At 48.4% G+C, this 15,704-nt stretch overlaps 1 protein-coding gene across 1 annotated transcript; it reads right to left on the bottom strand.

Annotated features, from left to right (window-relative positions):
• Positions 1–221: 221 nt before the first annotated feature.
• LOC104465789 (BRCA1-A complex subunit RAP80-like) lies at positions 222–14,311 on the bottom strand (the record flags this gene model as incomplete). The annotated part of the gene is made up of 4 exons (XM_010078974.1): positions 14,162–14,311; positions 7,036–7,126; positions 1,703–1,827; positions 222–1,379 (listed from the first exon to the last, which is right to left on the bottom strand). Coding segments are annotated over exons 1-4 (1,524 nt in total), but the record flags the coding sequence as incomplete, so codon positions are not given.
• Positions 14,312–15,704: the final 1,393 nt, after the last annotated feature.

Raw genomic sequence — 15,704 nt, 5'->3', positions numbered from 1 at the left:
GCATTGATGTACGACTGCCAGGCTGCATGATGGCCCCTGCCATTTGTGAGCTGGGTATCAGCCTGGGCACTTCTCCCCTCCCACCCCTAGCCATACAGCTTAACTGTGAAAGGAAGTCCCTAAATTTAAGAGGAGCATTAAACAGCAGTGCCTGCTTTGCAGAAGGGACTGAACCCTAAAATGGGCAGAAGAGCAGGACTGCTCAGTGGTGAAGCTCTTACCTGGCAGTAGCTGGTGGTGGGTTCATCATCGGAAGTGGAGTTCTTCTCTTCTTCCATGCTGTGCCCTGGACTCTCTGCCTCCCTCCTCTTTGAAGGGAGGAGCCAGGTGATGCTCTCAGACTCCTTCTTCCTGTCTGGGTCTCCATCTTCTGTATCATCAGCAACCCCGTTCTCCCTGCTTATCTGCTCTCCTTTCCCAAGCTCGTTTTGGCTCAAGGAAGAGCTGGGCACAACTGGGTTACCAAACTCCTTCTTATGCAATAGCTGCCTCTGAGCCTGCTTCAGGCTCTTCTGATAAACCTCCAGCTGACACAAGATGACTTTGGTGTACTGGTTAGGGTCCACCCCTTTGGGGCAGAAGGGGATGCCCCAGTAATAGTGCACTGTCTCTCTCGCCTCCTCCTGCTTGTGCTTCTCCTCTGTCGCATTGAGCACAGAAAGCTCAGGAGTGCTGTCGGACACCTCATTCTGCTCTGCTTGCTCCGTGGAAACACAGACTTTGATGGTGTGCCTGGGCTGCGAGGTGTGTTTGGTACCTGTTCCTCCACCACTCCTCCTGGGGCTGCCACACAGTTCTGGGGTCTGTCTCTTCCAGACCGTGCCTGAGCTCCCAGCACCAGCTTCTCCTGCAGAATGGCCAGTGCAGGGCAGGGAATGCTCTTTTGGTTCATGGCCTGTAGCTTCAGAAGAGCTGGAGGGGCTTGTGAACAGTCTCCGAGGTGTCAGTTGCCAGGAGCCTGAAGTCACCCTGCCAAAGGTGGGACTCAAGGAGAGGAGCTCCTCTCTGAGAGTGCTGGGTAACGTGTTATTAGAATCACTTTTTGTTGGTGAGGAACGCTTTTCACTTGACCTTGTCACAGGCTGGCCCTTCCCTGGAGACACGATTATGCTGGATACTAGTGAGCTTTCAACGATTTCCTGGCTTAACCTCCTCAACACTACCAGGGGGCTCCGGGCGACATCCATCTGTCCACTCCCATCAGCTCTGGTGCTCTGTGAGTGGGAGCTGCACTCTGAGGGAGGGGTGTCAGGGCAAGGCGCCAGGCCTCCCAGGATCTCAGAGCTTTCTTTCTCAGCGGGCTGGCTTTGGCCTCGTGCGCCCAGCGCTTCTGCAGACAACTGAGGGGTTGCATCAGAGGAGTCCGAGGGCTGACAGCTCTGGAAAACAAAAGGTTGATTCTCCAAGAGGCACGTTCTCTATCAGCGGAGGAAGGGCTCCACCAGCAAGCAGGCAGCTGTCACCCAGTCTCCAGAACAGCCCCCCTCCAGATCAGAACGGCGTACCCCAAAACAGGGGACAGCTGAGGTTACACTTCCCACGCCTCTCACTAGGAACGGTACAAAACAGCTACCCTGCAACTGCTGCAGTTCCAGCTTGTGTTGGAGATAGCTTAGCCCCCCTCGTGCAGCGTGGCAAAGCAAGCACAGAAAGCGATGTTGCTGAAGAACCCTAGTAAGGCTCTCCACACAAGCGCACTTACACTAAGGCTCTCAGCAATGGCCTTCCTCAAGAGCTCCTCCTCTTCCTCTTCCTGAGAGTTCACTTGTCTGGCTTCTTGCTCACTCATTTTCAGGGCCAGTGCAAACTGTTCCTCTTCAGTCATCTCTACAGCAGAAAAAAAAAAAGGATAATTCCAAGTCACACCTGCAGGTATACGTAAACACTCAACGTATATCCAACATGTTGGGAGAGATGTTCAAGGGTCCCACTTTCCCAGGAGGAATGCAGAGCAAAACATTTAAGCCTCAGCTTTCCTGAAGAGGTGTCACCAAAACCAGAGCAGGCAACACTAAATGAAAAAAAGTAACCTCAGTCAGGAACTTCAGTGAGGGTTTCTACAGCAATCTAAACTTCGACTCCCCGGGTACCTAACTACAACAGAATATCTTTTTTTTCCATCATCAAACAACATACTGTACAGCTGCAGAACACATGTTCAAGGAAAGAGGAAAAGGACAGATTCTAAAGCGTGCTCATTTTTATATTGGATAGGCTCAGCAGCAAGGCAGTATAAAGAACAGATCTTCTTTAATACACTTTTTTACCAGCTAAATAGCAAATCTCACTGCCTTCTGACACACAGATTCCTGCAGTATCACAGGAGACCTACCCAAGAGCAAAAGAGCTACATGTTGTTCACCCTGAGCCTCAGGTGGAAAGCACTGCGGAGGATAACGTTACTTGCCCAGTGTATTATGGAGGATCTTTCACATGCATACATCCCCCTTCTGCTCACATCACCACTCCACTGCATCACTGAGTCAGTCATGCATGGGAACCAGGTTTCCTACTGTTGTAACCGCTATTTCAGCAGAAAATTTCTTCCTGAAAATATTCCTCACCCAGAGCAAACCAGAAGCCAAGACTGGCTATTTAGAAACAAAGCAATAGGTTACTTTGGAAAACGCTTACTTAGATTCAATCCAACACTTTCACTACGCTTAAAATACACAATGCCTGCAGAATGGAGCGCAGCTTGGGAGACAACTCAACAGCACTCTCAGGAGCTGAAAAATACATCTTCTGACTAAAAACAAATTGACAGGTTTCCTTCAAAACCCTCTCCCTCCTTCAGGCAGAATCCTGCATGTGCCATCTCATGCATGAACAAAAAGGCTGCTCTCTGACAGGCCAGGCGAGCTGTGAGGGACGCGATGTGGACAGGAAGGCCGCCCAAGCACTAAACACGCCTTCACTGCAGACACTTTGGAGACAGATGTTTCCCTAGATAAAGATGCATTCCGAAGTTGCAGACTCCCATTTTCTAACCCATCCTCTTCCTACCAGCTGCCACCAAAACGCAGCAGCGCAGCCTCCCTTGCAGCAGCCCGGGATTGCGCTGGCCACAGCACAGCCCGTGCATCACGGCAGGACCGCGCGAGGTGCAGCCCCGCAGCAGCAGCTCTGCCTGGCTTGGCTTGGCTTTGCCCTTCCCCCAGCTCGCTGCTAATGGCAGGCTGGCTCTCCCCGACCCAAGCAGGATCTGAAGCATTTTTGGACTGTTCTAATTACCAGACGTAGATTCCTTTACATGTCCTATTAAATCAGCACTTAGCTTTAGGTTAGGTTGGGGTTTTTTAAAATTTCTTTAAAAATTAAGAAAGAGGTTGAAGCAAAAGCAGACTGCAGCGCACTCAGGGCTCGTGGGGATCTTTTGTCCTTGGACAAAGTCACTCTATGATGTTACAGCCAGGAGGGACCAGGAGAAGAAAAAAAAAAGCATCCTTTAATGGAAAGCACGCGACAGCCCAGCGTATGAAGAAGGGTCCCATCCCCAAGAACAGCAGCAACACACAGCGTTTCCACAATAACAAACACCTCCCCAGCATTCAGTGTGTGCCGATTTGTTCCACTGCCCAAACGATGACAGCCATCAGGCCAGATCCTGCAAACTCCAACATGTGCAAGAAAACCAGTGCACGTGATCAGCGCCCCGCAACACAAGACTTTCCACGTGCTCAAATTAAAACGGGGGCCTGAGCGCTCTGCAGTTCAGGCTATCAACATCCATGAAGCTCAATAAAAAGAAACATTCTTTGGCGAGTTACTACTGTACATTTTGTTTTCTTCTCCCTCCCTGGCACAGCAATTTCCCCTCTGGGGACAGGGAATGTGCCAGACAAATGCTGCCTCTGGCAAAGAAACCAGCGACAAACAAAATGCACTTAGTGCACGTTCCAGTTGAGTAGGTGCTCCAGAGAGGGAGAAATCTTGAGTTTAAATCCACCTGCCATTACGGTGGGGAGAGCAAAGAGCGGCTCTGCTCATGCCTTCCAGGAGACCTGACCTGCTTTAAGCTGAACGCTCCAGAGCCGACGGTATTTTGTGCTCCACATCTGATCATTTCTCAGCACCGTGTATTAATCTTGATGTTGATTGCACCGGTCATAATTTATGATGACTAGAAATACAGTGTTGCATTAGCCCCTAAACAGCGTGTGCAAACGGATCTCCGGAGCGCTCCGGGAGAGAGCCCTGAGTGCGCCGCGGAGGCGAGCCGTGCTCCTGGAGCATGCTGGTGGGCAGGGGCTCCTGCAGCCCTCGGTGGAACGACCCCTCTCCATCCAGACAGACACACTCCCTTAGCTCAGCTCACACTCATCGCATCCAGACAGACACACTCCCTTAGCTCAGCTCACACTCATCGCATGCCTCGCAGACACCCTTCCCCGCTGCCGGGTGGAGAAGCGCCGGCACCTCCGGGTGGGAATTCCGCGTCTCGCACTCCAATATCCACTCACCACACCTCCATCCCAACACAGCACGAAATCCCAGTGCCTCCCCAGGGACCAGGGCATCCAAGAACCCCACAGATGGGAAGGAGGGGTCAGGGAGAGACTGTTTTTAAGACACTGCAGCCCTAAACAAATTAAAACCATTCCAGAGCCTTTTTAAATGCTAATATGGCAATTTGCTAAGCGATTTATGTTCCATTTTGACATTTGCAAAGTGAATTAGAACTACAACTAGTGGGGTTTTGCATCTAACACTTACTAATAACAGATTTACTCAAAAATAATGGAAATGCAGGATCTCAGTATTTCTACATACCCAAAGTGCAATTACAGTAAAAACATTCAAACGTGCTTTAAAGCACCGAGTTCCTCCAGAGAAAGAGAGAGAGGCTTCTATAGGTTTTGTATTTCCATTTCTCCTGTCAGGATGAAACGTCACAGATATATTTTAGTTATGGCTTTAGGTTAAAATGAATAAAACCACAACAAAGCAAAAATGGGAGGATACGCTTTATAACCAGAGCCTGCAAATATCTGAGATTTTCCAGTTTTAAGGAGAAAGAAAGTGCTCTACCCAGAAGCGCCGAATCTTTACAAAAGACCAATTTGCCTTGCAATAGAAAGAATTTATTTAAAGACACTGAGAAAAATAATTACTACTTCAAATCTTAATTTGCCTAAAAGCAAACACCAAAAAGTCTAATTATGGCTTCCCATAAATGAGAGAACAGATCCACCAAACGTGCTTAAACAAGCAACCGCTCTCCGGCTGAGCTGCGCTGGGCACCCCCAGCCTCCCGCACTTTGAGGAGGCAGATGTGCACACACACAAAAAAAGGCAGCTCTTGCCCCAGAAAGAGAAAAACTACTATCAAGAATGTCAATATCCAGAAAAGCAGCAAAACTCCTCCATTATACAAGAGCTAGAGAGCTGGCCCTGTCTCACAGGGATTTTCTGGAGCACACCAAACACCTTTCTCACTGCACCAGCTCCCCAAGCCCAGTGCGCTCAACGACGCAGAGAAGACATCCAGCCTCAGCAACGCCCTGTTCTTAGCACCATATGTTTGCTCACATTTTAACGGCACCAAGGTGGGTTCAGCTTTTATTCTGTGTTCTGTTTCTTTTGGGAGAAAAAAGAAGAAAAAGAAAAAGAAGAACTCTTCCCTCATCTCTGACTTTGCTATCTTACTTGTTCGGCACAGGACACGCACAGTGGGTTTCAGCTCCCACAAAGAGCCAGGCTGTTTCATGCTATGGCCTTAGGCCTCTATTAAAAACAATTTAATTCACACAAACCCTCTGAGGACTGACAAGCCCAACTGCTGCTGCTTGTGGAGCACTGGCGTGCTCCATTTTGTTCAGTGATTGCTTTGGGTTCTACAGGAGACATCTCTCCCATTTTAAAATGTTCGGAATTTAACATTCTAGCTGGACCGCTGCCTTGCGGAGCACAAGAACAGGAAAGCGGATCCGCTGGGGCAGAGCAATGGTCCATCTGCCTGGCCGCTGTCACAGTGGTGCCCTACGGGGAGCGGAGGCAAGCCTGGCCATGCCCAGTGCTCCCTTCTGCTTGTACATCCCCAGCATTCAGAATATGAGCAGGAACATCCTAGCCTGCTCCCTTCAGCATCTGTTTATAGACCTGTTGTCTGGGAGTGCATTTAATCCCTTATTAAAGCTGCTGATACTGACCCCGCCACAACCTCCTGTGACAAAACCTTCCAGGAGTTCAGCACACGCTGGGTGAAGCATTATGTTCCTTCCCCCATGTTAAACCTATCTATCTCCTGCTATTTCCACCGACTGCACCCTGCCTGTAGGAGCTGGTAAACAGCAGCTCTGTGTTCAGCTGAGGCACTGCCCTCCTGACATGAACTCTGATCCCACCTTCCTCTCCTAACGCAGCAGCCCCAGGCTTCCCAGTCGCTCCTTGTACAGCAGCTGCTCCCTCCCTGTCATGGCTTGAGTTGCCCTTCTCTGGATGTACCGCCGCATCCTTGAGATGCAGAGACCAGAACCACACAGCGCTGTTGATGTGGGTGCACCAACACTTTTATATAACAGCAAAATGACGTAAAACAAATCTCTTGTTCTTAACACCCTTCCTCAGGATGCCCAACGTTGCTGGCGTCTCCGGCTGCCCCCGCGCTACGAGCTGACAATTTCAGAGAACTGTCAGCTGCAACTCGGATCTTTCCTGAGCTGCGACAACCGGGTCAGAGCATCACGGTGTTTCAGGAAGAGACAGCAGCAGAGGGGCCTGAACAGGAAAGCAGTTTGTGACTGACAGTGCTTTCAGATCGGCTTGAACCAATTTTGAAACCCAGCGAGGTACCAACACCCTCACACACTTATTTTGGAAATGCACCAGTCTGCGCACACACCGCCTGGGGAGTGAAAAAGAGACAGTCTGCCTCTTCAGAAAGGCAAATTCTACCCCTGAGAAGGGTCTTCTCCGAAAGCTGCACATCCCCAGCCACATCGCAGCCTTCCTGCCAGGGAAATAATCTCTAATACAAACAGCAGAAGCTGCTCAACACCACTCTACTTCCCCAGCCCCACACTCGAGACCTACGTGCAATTTTTCTTTTAGCAGCAAACTTCGCTCTATCCAGCTGCTGTTTTGTTCTCTTCTTTTGCAATCCACTCTCTTCCTTTGACTCCTGCTGTAATGGAAAAAAATATGGTGAATGCATACGATATATAAGAAATACTACAGGCTCCCTCCCCCCCCCACTACTCAGACACAAACACTGGTTCAAGAACAAGCCTCTATTTGTGTGAAATTTGAATTTCAAACATAATTCAAGCACATTCTGTAACTATTAAAAGCTATGTGATAAGCATAACGAGCAAAAAGAGTTACAGACTGACATAAACAGAGAAGTAGGAGAGACAATAGACTTCATGCCAGTCACCACCATGCACTGCACCTGCTGCCCATGATTTTAGAGGGAATTTGTCTGGCCTTCCTAAAACATCGGTATTGGTAAGCACTCAAAACAGAAAAACAAACCCTTTTTATAACTGAACATCGCACACCTGTAAGCCAGGACTGCTTCCTGCCACACAGCTTCTAGTGCCCTGCCCAGACAATTTTATGTGACCAAAACTAGAATCCTAGCCCTTTCTGGGGACCCACGCTAATGCACCCCAAAGGGAGGAGAGCCAGCTGTATTTACTCCTGGTGCTATTCGCTCATTGTATTGCTGCAAGTGGTTCATTTTTGAAGCGTGAATACTTAGAAATTTGACATCTCGGGCCTCCTGGAATAATACCCACACGAACAACTTAAGTGCTTGCTGCTTTAAGCACATGGACTGCAACGAGAATGGTCACAGGCTTAATTGGCACGCATTTATGCAAGTTGCTGTCCTAACGGCTTAAGTGAGGGCGTACACATTAACGAAGGCTGGCACTGGACCCCTTCCAATTTGTCTCTCTACATCAGGTAGGATTAGAATCAAACCCAGCATTTCAGGCAGAGCCCCACGCCTGGCAGGATGGGGCTGCACACGCCTCCGTCTGCAGCTGCAGTTGGTTTTGCTGTCCGTGAGACTCGCGGCAAACCGGCCACACGCTTGTGCCTCATACCACCTCCTGTGCCAGGAGAGGGGCTCCGAGGGGGGCAGGAGGCTTGGGCTACTCTAATGCAAACAGATACACTGCTAATTTTCAAGTGCAATCAATTTCTGCTGTCCCTTGCCCATGTTTCTGAACCTCTGAAGTCCTTTGTACTGCACCTCTATGCTGAGTTTTGTTTAAGACATCTCCAGCTTTAGTGTTATCTGTAGATGTTATTAATGTATCTACACCACTTGCTCCCTCTTACAGATCATTAATGAGGATGTTAAAACACACACAGACTTAATATTGATCCTCTTGGCCTCAGCTTTACATCTCCCCCAAAAGAGCCTCTCTTCTGTTCATCACCAGCTTTCGCTGACAGTCTTTTAGCAGGATTTCAATCCAGGAATGTTAGTATCCAGACCAAATTGAATTATTTATCAAACTAAGATTTTGCAAGACGTACTATTAAGTGGTTTCCTGAAACCCTAATACATTACAGCTTCTACACTCCCCAATACCTGTGCCATTCCTCACTTCCACTGATTTAAGAATCAGCTCACAACAAGGCAGCAATCGTACTTGGCAAGTCCACGTGCACACTCATGCTCACACCTTCGGGTTTTTTTGCTTTGACTGATTCCTTCTCTTCCCCACCCAGCCTGGTTCTGGCACCCCGTTTCTAAGACCTGCCCCTGTGTCTCCAAAAGGCTGCTTCACAGCCAGGTTCTCTCTTGATAGAAGATGGATGCTGCCCGCTTCCGAGCCTGCCTAGCTCACGCTCAGCAGGTGAAATCCTCTCTCTGCCAGGGCCCTGGCACATCATCCTTCTCCGCAGTTTTCCATAAACCACTGGTTCTCCTACTCCAAACCACCCACCTTGGTCTGCAGCGGCAGCCCCATGCCGACCTTGCAGGCAGCTCACACCTAAGGGAGCGGGGAACAGTTTGTGGGATTGTATCAGGATCCCACTAGGATGATATGTTGGATGAGGTTAGGCAACAGCTCCCCCGTTCTCCCCCAAAGCCCTGTCTAACAGTGCTAAACCTACTCCAGCTTAAGACAGGGGCAATTTAATCTTAGCAGGCTCTGTAAATCCCCAGCTCTTCTCTCCAGGCATCAATCTTCCCCTCATCACTCTTGCACTTGCCGGAAGGTCAACCCTGACACTCTCATCTGCAGCACTCTTCCAGGGCACGGCCGTGATTTATGAGCACACCAAACTTTCCACGGCTGCCAGTGTCTGCTCTGTGCGCAGAGACACACATTTACAATCTGAACCGCAGGACGAGACCGGGCTCAAATACCTCCAGGGCTCAGAGGGGAACGGCGTGCCCAGTGCTGGGCGGGCTGCCTGGTTTTACCGCACAGCCAAGTACGTGCCTCGGTTCCCCGTGCTGGGTCCTGAAGAATCTCGACATTTACAACAGTGGCAGGAGCAAAATTATGGCAGGTCACGTGTTGTACGAACCTCATACATTTGAGAAAGATGTTTAACTTGCTTAGCAGTGTTCTAGCGAGCAGCCACGGCACAGCGAACCGCTGAAGCAAATCCAATTAATCCTGATGGGCCAAAATCTACACACACATCTCAATCCCAAGAATTCTTAAATCTTCTTTATTTTTAAACCCAGAAAATAAAACATACCTTTTAATTAGGATTTATAGCTGTTTGTACCTCTGCTGGGAGAGAGCCCCGCAGACCCCGGAGTGCTCTGCATAAATGCAGGCAAGGATGGTAGAAACAGAAGGGGCCAAGAAAATTCAGAGAAGACAACAGGGCTTGCTCTTTCTGACCCAACCTTTTAATGCTCATCTGTCTACAAGGATAATAGGAACTCTGGGGGCTACTCAACCAACTGCCTTTCTAATAAGATCACTAGTCCAAAAATAATCTTAATCAATTAAAATATTCCCAAACTGCAGCCAATGCTCTTAGTTACAAGGTCATCTCCAACACACAACTTCCAGGGGAAACTAATTATTATAGCGGAGGCGAGGTGGGAACTGCGCACCTTTGCTCAGTGCCAGCCTGGATGGCGTCTCTCCTCCTCTGCCGTCAATTTCAAGCATAACGGCCAGAAGGAATCCAAATTCTCTTCCTGTGTGTCAGGCTCTGCACTTTAATTTATGATGCTCTCTTATGAGCAATTTCTCTGTCAGCATTGTACACAGATCAAGAAAAAGACAGGTTTCCAAAGTTCCCTACACATTTGGTGGAAGGCAGTCACTATTCTTCTTCCTTGTTTTTTTAACCTGCTTGGTTTCAGCAGACAGCAGGAAATCAAATTCCCATTTTAAAAATGCTTTTGCACATACTTAAGAGAACCTGACTCTGCCAGCAGAAACAGATACAGCTCCACTCGCTTCTAAAAGCCCGTAAATGGAAGCCAGTAGCCAGCCTCCCACATCCTGCTCCCTCGAATCCACATCACAAACCACAGAAATCAGCTACTACTGACTCAGAGGAGGAAAGGCTACAGAAGAACGTCTCCATAGCTAACAGTGCAGACTGCAAAGTCAAAAGGTCTGGGCAATTTTACTGCTCAATGGCAACTGGGACCATCTAACAATAGGGCACAGCCAAACATCACACGTCCTGCATGGGAAATATGCAGATGAAAACCAGACTAATTTATTTTTAAAAGCCAATTAGATGTTGGAAGTGCGACGTTTGGCTCTAGCCAAGGCTGCTGCTGAAATTAATATCACACCCTATTTTACTAGTCTCTGACTTCAGTTCAGAAACTGTTTCAGCTCTGCTCTTTCAGCTCATTAGAACAAACCTGCTGGAAGTGGAGACTTAACAATGAGACACGACGGGGCTCGTGCCAGACATGTAGTTCCTGACACATGGGAGGGAGGCCTCTGTAGAAAAAAAAAAAGGGCTTTTACCAGGCTGTGAGGAGCCTGGATTCAGACCAATCTGACTCCCAAGGAGGGAGCACAGCAGAGCTGCGCGTTCTCAAGAGCATGCTTGCATTGCGTTCGTCTCCTGCGGGAGCTGGAGGCACTGGGTCCCTGGGTACCACAGCAGAGCCCGTGGGGATGGCAGGGTGTTGCAGCGATACTCCCACAGGGCTCTGCTTCACTCGGATGGTCAGCAGTGCAAGGTGGGCGCTGCCATCCTAGCTGTGACGTTTCCAGCACCACCTTCACCATTGCAAGATGTCCCTCAGGGCACGCCTGGGCCCAAGAGGAGTGCCCACTGCCACAGCTGACAGAGAACAGGACAGGGCGGTGGCCGGGTGTTCCAGCCAATGCCCCAACACATCTCCTTCTTCCTCCCCAAACCAATACCTGATCTGGAACATCAATACACGCTGCTATTTACCCAGACTGTGAGTGTCTCCAAACACAGGAATACTCAGGCAAAGGGCTGTTCCACACCAAAGGGAACTGGATGCCATGCAGAAATAGACAGCACCGTCACCTTGGAGCCTTGTCACGCTCCCGAGGGGCTGGCAGAGCTGATGAATCCGGCAGAAATTGCCTGGGAGCCTTCATGCAAACTCTATGAGTTGAGACAGGTACTCTCAGACCTCCCAAAGGACCTGCCCAGGAAAAACAGACCCTTCAAGGTCCCACAGCAGATCCACAGCATTTTAGGATCAGCTGCACTGAAGGCTGCAGATCAGTCAAACAGGTTGGCACAGCTATGGGGCCTCTGGCTGTGCTGTGCTCACACACACGAGCTTCCCGCAGGGTGACCGCCACCTTTCAGACATGGCTTCAGAACACCCTGGGGGTCAAAGAGTCCTTATCAACAGCCCAGTTCAAGGAGGCGGCTCGTGAGACAGACCAGCAGCTGCTATGCTTGGAGAGAGCTTTCTCGGGCACTATTTGAAATATTGTGTATTTGTGAATGGCCCCCACCTTCTGGCATGGGCAACCAGTCCCCTGCAGGATTTAAACGGGGGAGACAGGAACCACTTTGCTCATTCGTCATGTCTGCATTTTCAGAGACACAGTCTGCACAAAGACGGTAATCTCCTCTTGTTTCCACAAAGCCAGAGAGGCTGTTCTTATTTTGTCTGACCCTTCCCAAGAAAAGAGAAGTGTTTCCCGAATCCAGGATTATATATAGCAGAGATCAGAAAGCCCCGTGTCCAGAAAACTTCCTTCTGATGCAGCTCTGCAGATGCCACAGCATAGACATGAGCAAAGAAAGAAAACTTGGCAGAATAACATGGATGAGCTTGATAATCCAGCATGACTGAAAAATTCCTGGGAGAGGCAGTCTGCCAAAGATCATCAAAAGTGAGAAGCTGGAGGCTTTCCAGGTGCAGCTGCTAAAAGATCTGCTGGTCTGGAAGCAGAACTAGGGACTTGTTCTATAGATACCTGCCAAGAGACTGCCAAGGAAGAAAGCCATCGAATCAATGATGCCCAAATTGTCCTTGTAGCTTTTGATTCATAAGGAACCATGTCCTAACAGATACAAGATTAATTGAGAATGTATTGTTCTCTAAAATTGCTATTGATCTGAGCTTCCCGCACCTCTTCTTGAACACATAACAAGGTCTTACTAGAGCAAGAACAACAGTTACAAGGTTCAAAATTGAAATTCAACTTGATGCACACTGAAGAGCTGAGACAGTTACAGAAGCCAGACAGTTATTTTTTTGAGATCCCAAGTAAATCACATTTTTAGGTTTGATTTTGCAGAAAACAACACGACAAGAGACTGTGGCACAGGATCTGGAAGCTGATGACTCACAGAAAGAAAGAGACTGAACAGAATAAATCCACTCATTCAACTGACTGAACTGTTGTCACTTAAACAGAACCTAATTGGCTCTTTAACGGCCTCTCTGAGCATATCCTTTTCTGTAATATGACCGATTATGCCATCAGAATTTACTGTTTATAGACAAACTTACAGAACAGTCAGGGAGCCTAACCTTTTTATAGACGTGTTTTAAGAGACGTTTGTTTCCTCTTTTTCAGATACGTGCACATTGAGATGAATAATTGCAGACAATAACAGGTCCTGATCTTTTATGTACTGCAGCAGCTCTTATAGCTGCTGATTCCTTTTTTCCTTATAGGTTTCACAATAAAGGCCAGTGATGCAGCAGACATCTGAAGTTAACTTAGCATATTGCAGAGCTAAGGGTTTAACCCCACTGAACTATTACTGCCATATGTTCCATTTCTTCCAGGGAATTTCCCAAAAGGAAAGAACTCAGAAAATGTGAAGAAAAAACATTCAATATCATTTGCCCTGCAGCTTTTTACTGTTTATTTCTAGTGCTTTTCCCCTCCTCACATGATAATCGCCTTATTGTAAAGGAGCATACTGCAGATGTGGGAGCAAAAGGGACTTGATTTAAGATCTACAGCTTGAGAGTGAACTGAAATCCTTTTGAAAATGGTGGAATTACAAAAAGCAGCTTAGGATCCCCAATCACCTGCAACACAGAGCACAGCCTAACAGTCATCCATAAAAATTTTATTCTAATACTTTCTTCTTGTGTACCTCACTTAAGCTGAGGACAGATTCTCAGGGCTCTGGTGAGAGTTCCCGTGCTCATCCCACTGACCATGTAACTGACACAGACATCTCAATCTTTCAGGGTAAGGCTGATGTTTGCAAGATGACGCTAGGGATCAATGATCTGAGCCTTTATGTCTTAGCCAGGCACACCCACACCACAGTTCACCTTTACACCCTGTGGAAGTGGGTTAAAAACTCAGGCTTCTGTAATTCAGGATCAGTTTACCAGACACCAGCTGTGTCTGAGCTACTCGCAAGCCTGTGTTCTGAATCATTTTCTTATCTATTTGCACATAATACAGAATCATGTTTCTATGGTTTAGCTGGAAATCAATCAAATAAAAATTATGAAAAAAAGATTTGTAAAGGGATTGAGGAAAGGTTACTTTTAAATTACGTTTCACATTCAGTTCTGAGAGGATTTGGTTATCAAATCCCAGACTCATAACTCACCCTCACGAAGCACACCATTCATTTCCTAGTCAAACAGGATTTGATTCATCTCCTAGGTAAAAAAAGGAACAGCACTCTGTGCAAAGCCCAACCCCAGCACACACAGCGCAGGATGCTCGGGCACTCTCTCGGAACAGCAGGGCCCGGCACAGGCTCTGGACACCACAGGCTGATCACTGACCTCTCCATCGCTGTCAGAGATAACAATAAACGCATCCACAAAACTGCGCTTCTTCTTGGCATTGGACGGGTTCCTGTTCTCTTCCTCCTCTTCCTCCCCATCCTGACCTCGGGAGTCCAGGCCCTCTGTGGGCTTCTTCCTCCTCGGCATCCTTCACTCTGAAACAGAGGGAAGATTAGAAGCCATTTGTTTCCTTCTGATTTAGATTTCCCCGAACAGCCAGCCTCCTTTTTGCTATTTTTAGGTAAAATACCCCAGGCATTAGAACCTTATTACGAAGCGTGGTGGATTTCGCGTTACTGGGAGCCACATGTACTAGTCGCCACTCATCTAGTTAAGAACACTTTATTGCAGCTGATTGCTACAAAGGGGTTTCAGGGGGACAGCAACACAGATGAAAGCCGCTCTGAATGCCCTTGCTCCAAAGCAACAAGGCTTTCCTCTTCCCTTCTCCTGTTAAAGCTCCTCAGCAAACTGCTCCAAAGCGTTCACTTCACAGCAGGTCTCCCACCCTCCAACACAACCCCGAACATCCCCTCCTCAGCCCCACACCTTCACCATTCTGGTGCGGAACAAACCGGGCTGCGGCAGCAGATCCAGCTGAAACTGGCATGCCAGAACAAGAAGCCACCGCAGCACAGCCATTTGTCAGCTTTTATATTCAACAAAACAAGAAGGAAAGGCACATTGCTCAGAGGATTTTGCTGCTTCGCTCTCAGCACAGCAGCTCCGCGGAAGGCTGCACCGGCACCACAAACAGGGAGAAGGCAGGCAGCAGCAGCAGGCAGGCTGCAAACAAGACAACAGGCTCATCTCGCAGCCTGGATTTCTCAATGAGCATCAGCCTCCGGAAGTCCTCTGCGCAGACATGCCCAAACCATTTGTATTAAAGAAGGCACTTGACAAGCAGGGAGGAACCTGCTGAGCGTTATTAGTGCAAACCCGAGTGCTCTATGAACAGCACAATTGAGGGCAGGTGCCCACACAATGTGAGCCAGTACTTCAGCACCTCCTTTCCTCGCCAGCCCATACTGCTGGAGAGCAGCACAGCAAGCATTAGCTGCTTTGATCAAAAAGGACTCAGGCTAGAGCATCGGGAAGAGATTTGGGTGAAGGAGAGCAGCAGGACGGCACACAGAATCAAACCACCCTTTCCTGCCTGCATTTGCTGTTCATCAAATAACTCGACAACAATTTTCGGTGCTTCCTGAACTGTCATCTCAAAGAGCTTTACAAAGCAGGCTGAGCACACGCAGCTCTGTTTCAGTTCGAATTAAACATGTGCAGAGCAGGTAAGCAACAAGCCCCTCGTTACACACCAGAGAACGGCAGAGCTGGAAATGCAAGGCAAGTTGGCCGGTTCCCAGGCCAGTGTCCTTCCACAGGATCATTCTGCCTTCCTTCAAGATCACTGAAATAGCTCAGATGTGCTGCTTAGATCTAAAATAAGAGTAAAAGAAGAAGCAACAAAGACCCTACGTTACCCAATATAGAGCCAAACCCTCCTCTGTAACAGCACAAAATTGCAAACAGCCGCTATGTG

This window comes from Pterocles gutturalis, unplaced genomic scaffold (assembly GCF_000699245.1).
Source record: "Pterocles gutturalis isolate BGI_N339 unplaced genomic scaffold, ASM69924v1 scaffold25938, whole genome shotgun sequence".
NCBI lineage: Eukaryota > Metazoa > Chordata > Aves > Pterocliformes > Pteroclidae > Pterocles > Pterocles gutturalis.
The sequence above is the reverse complement of the archived record's forward strand: the minus strand, read 5'-3'. Positions and strand labels throughout refer to the sequence as shown.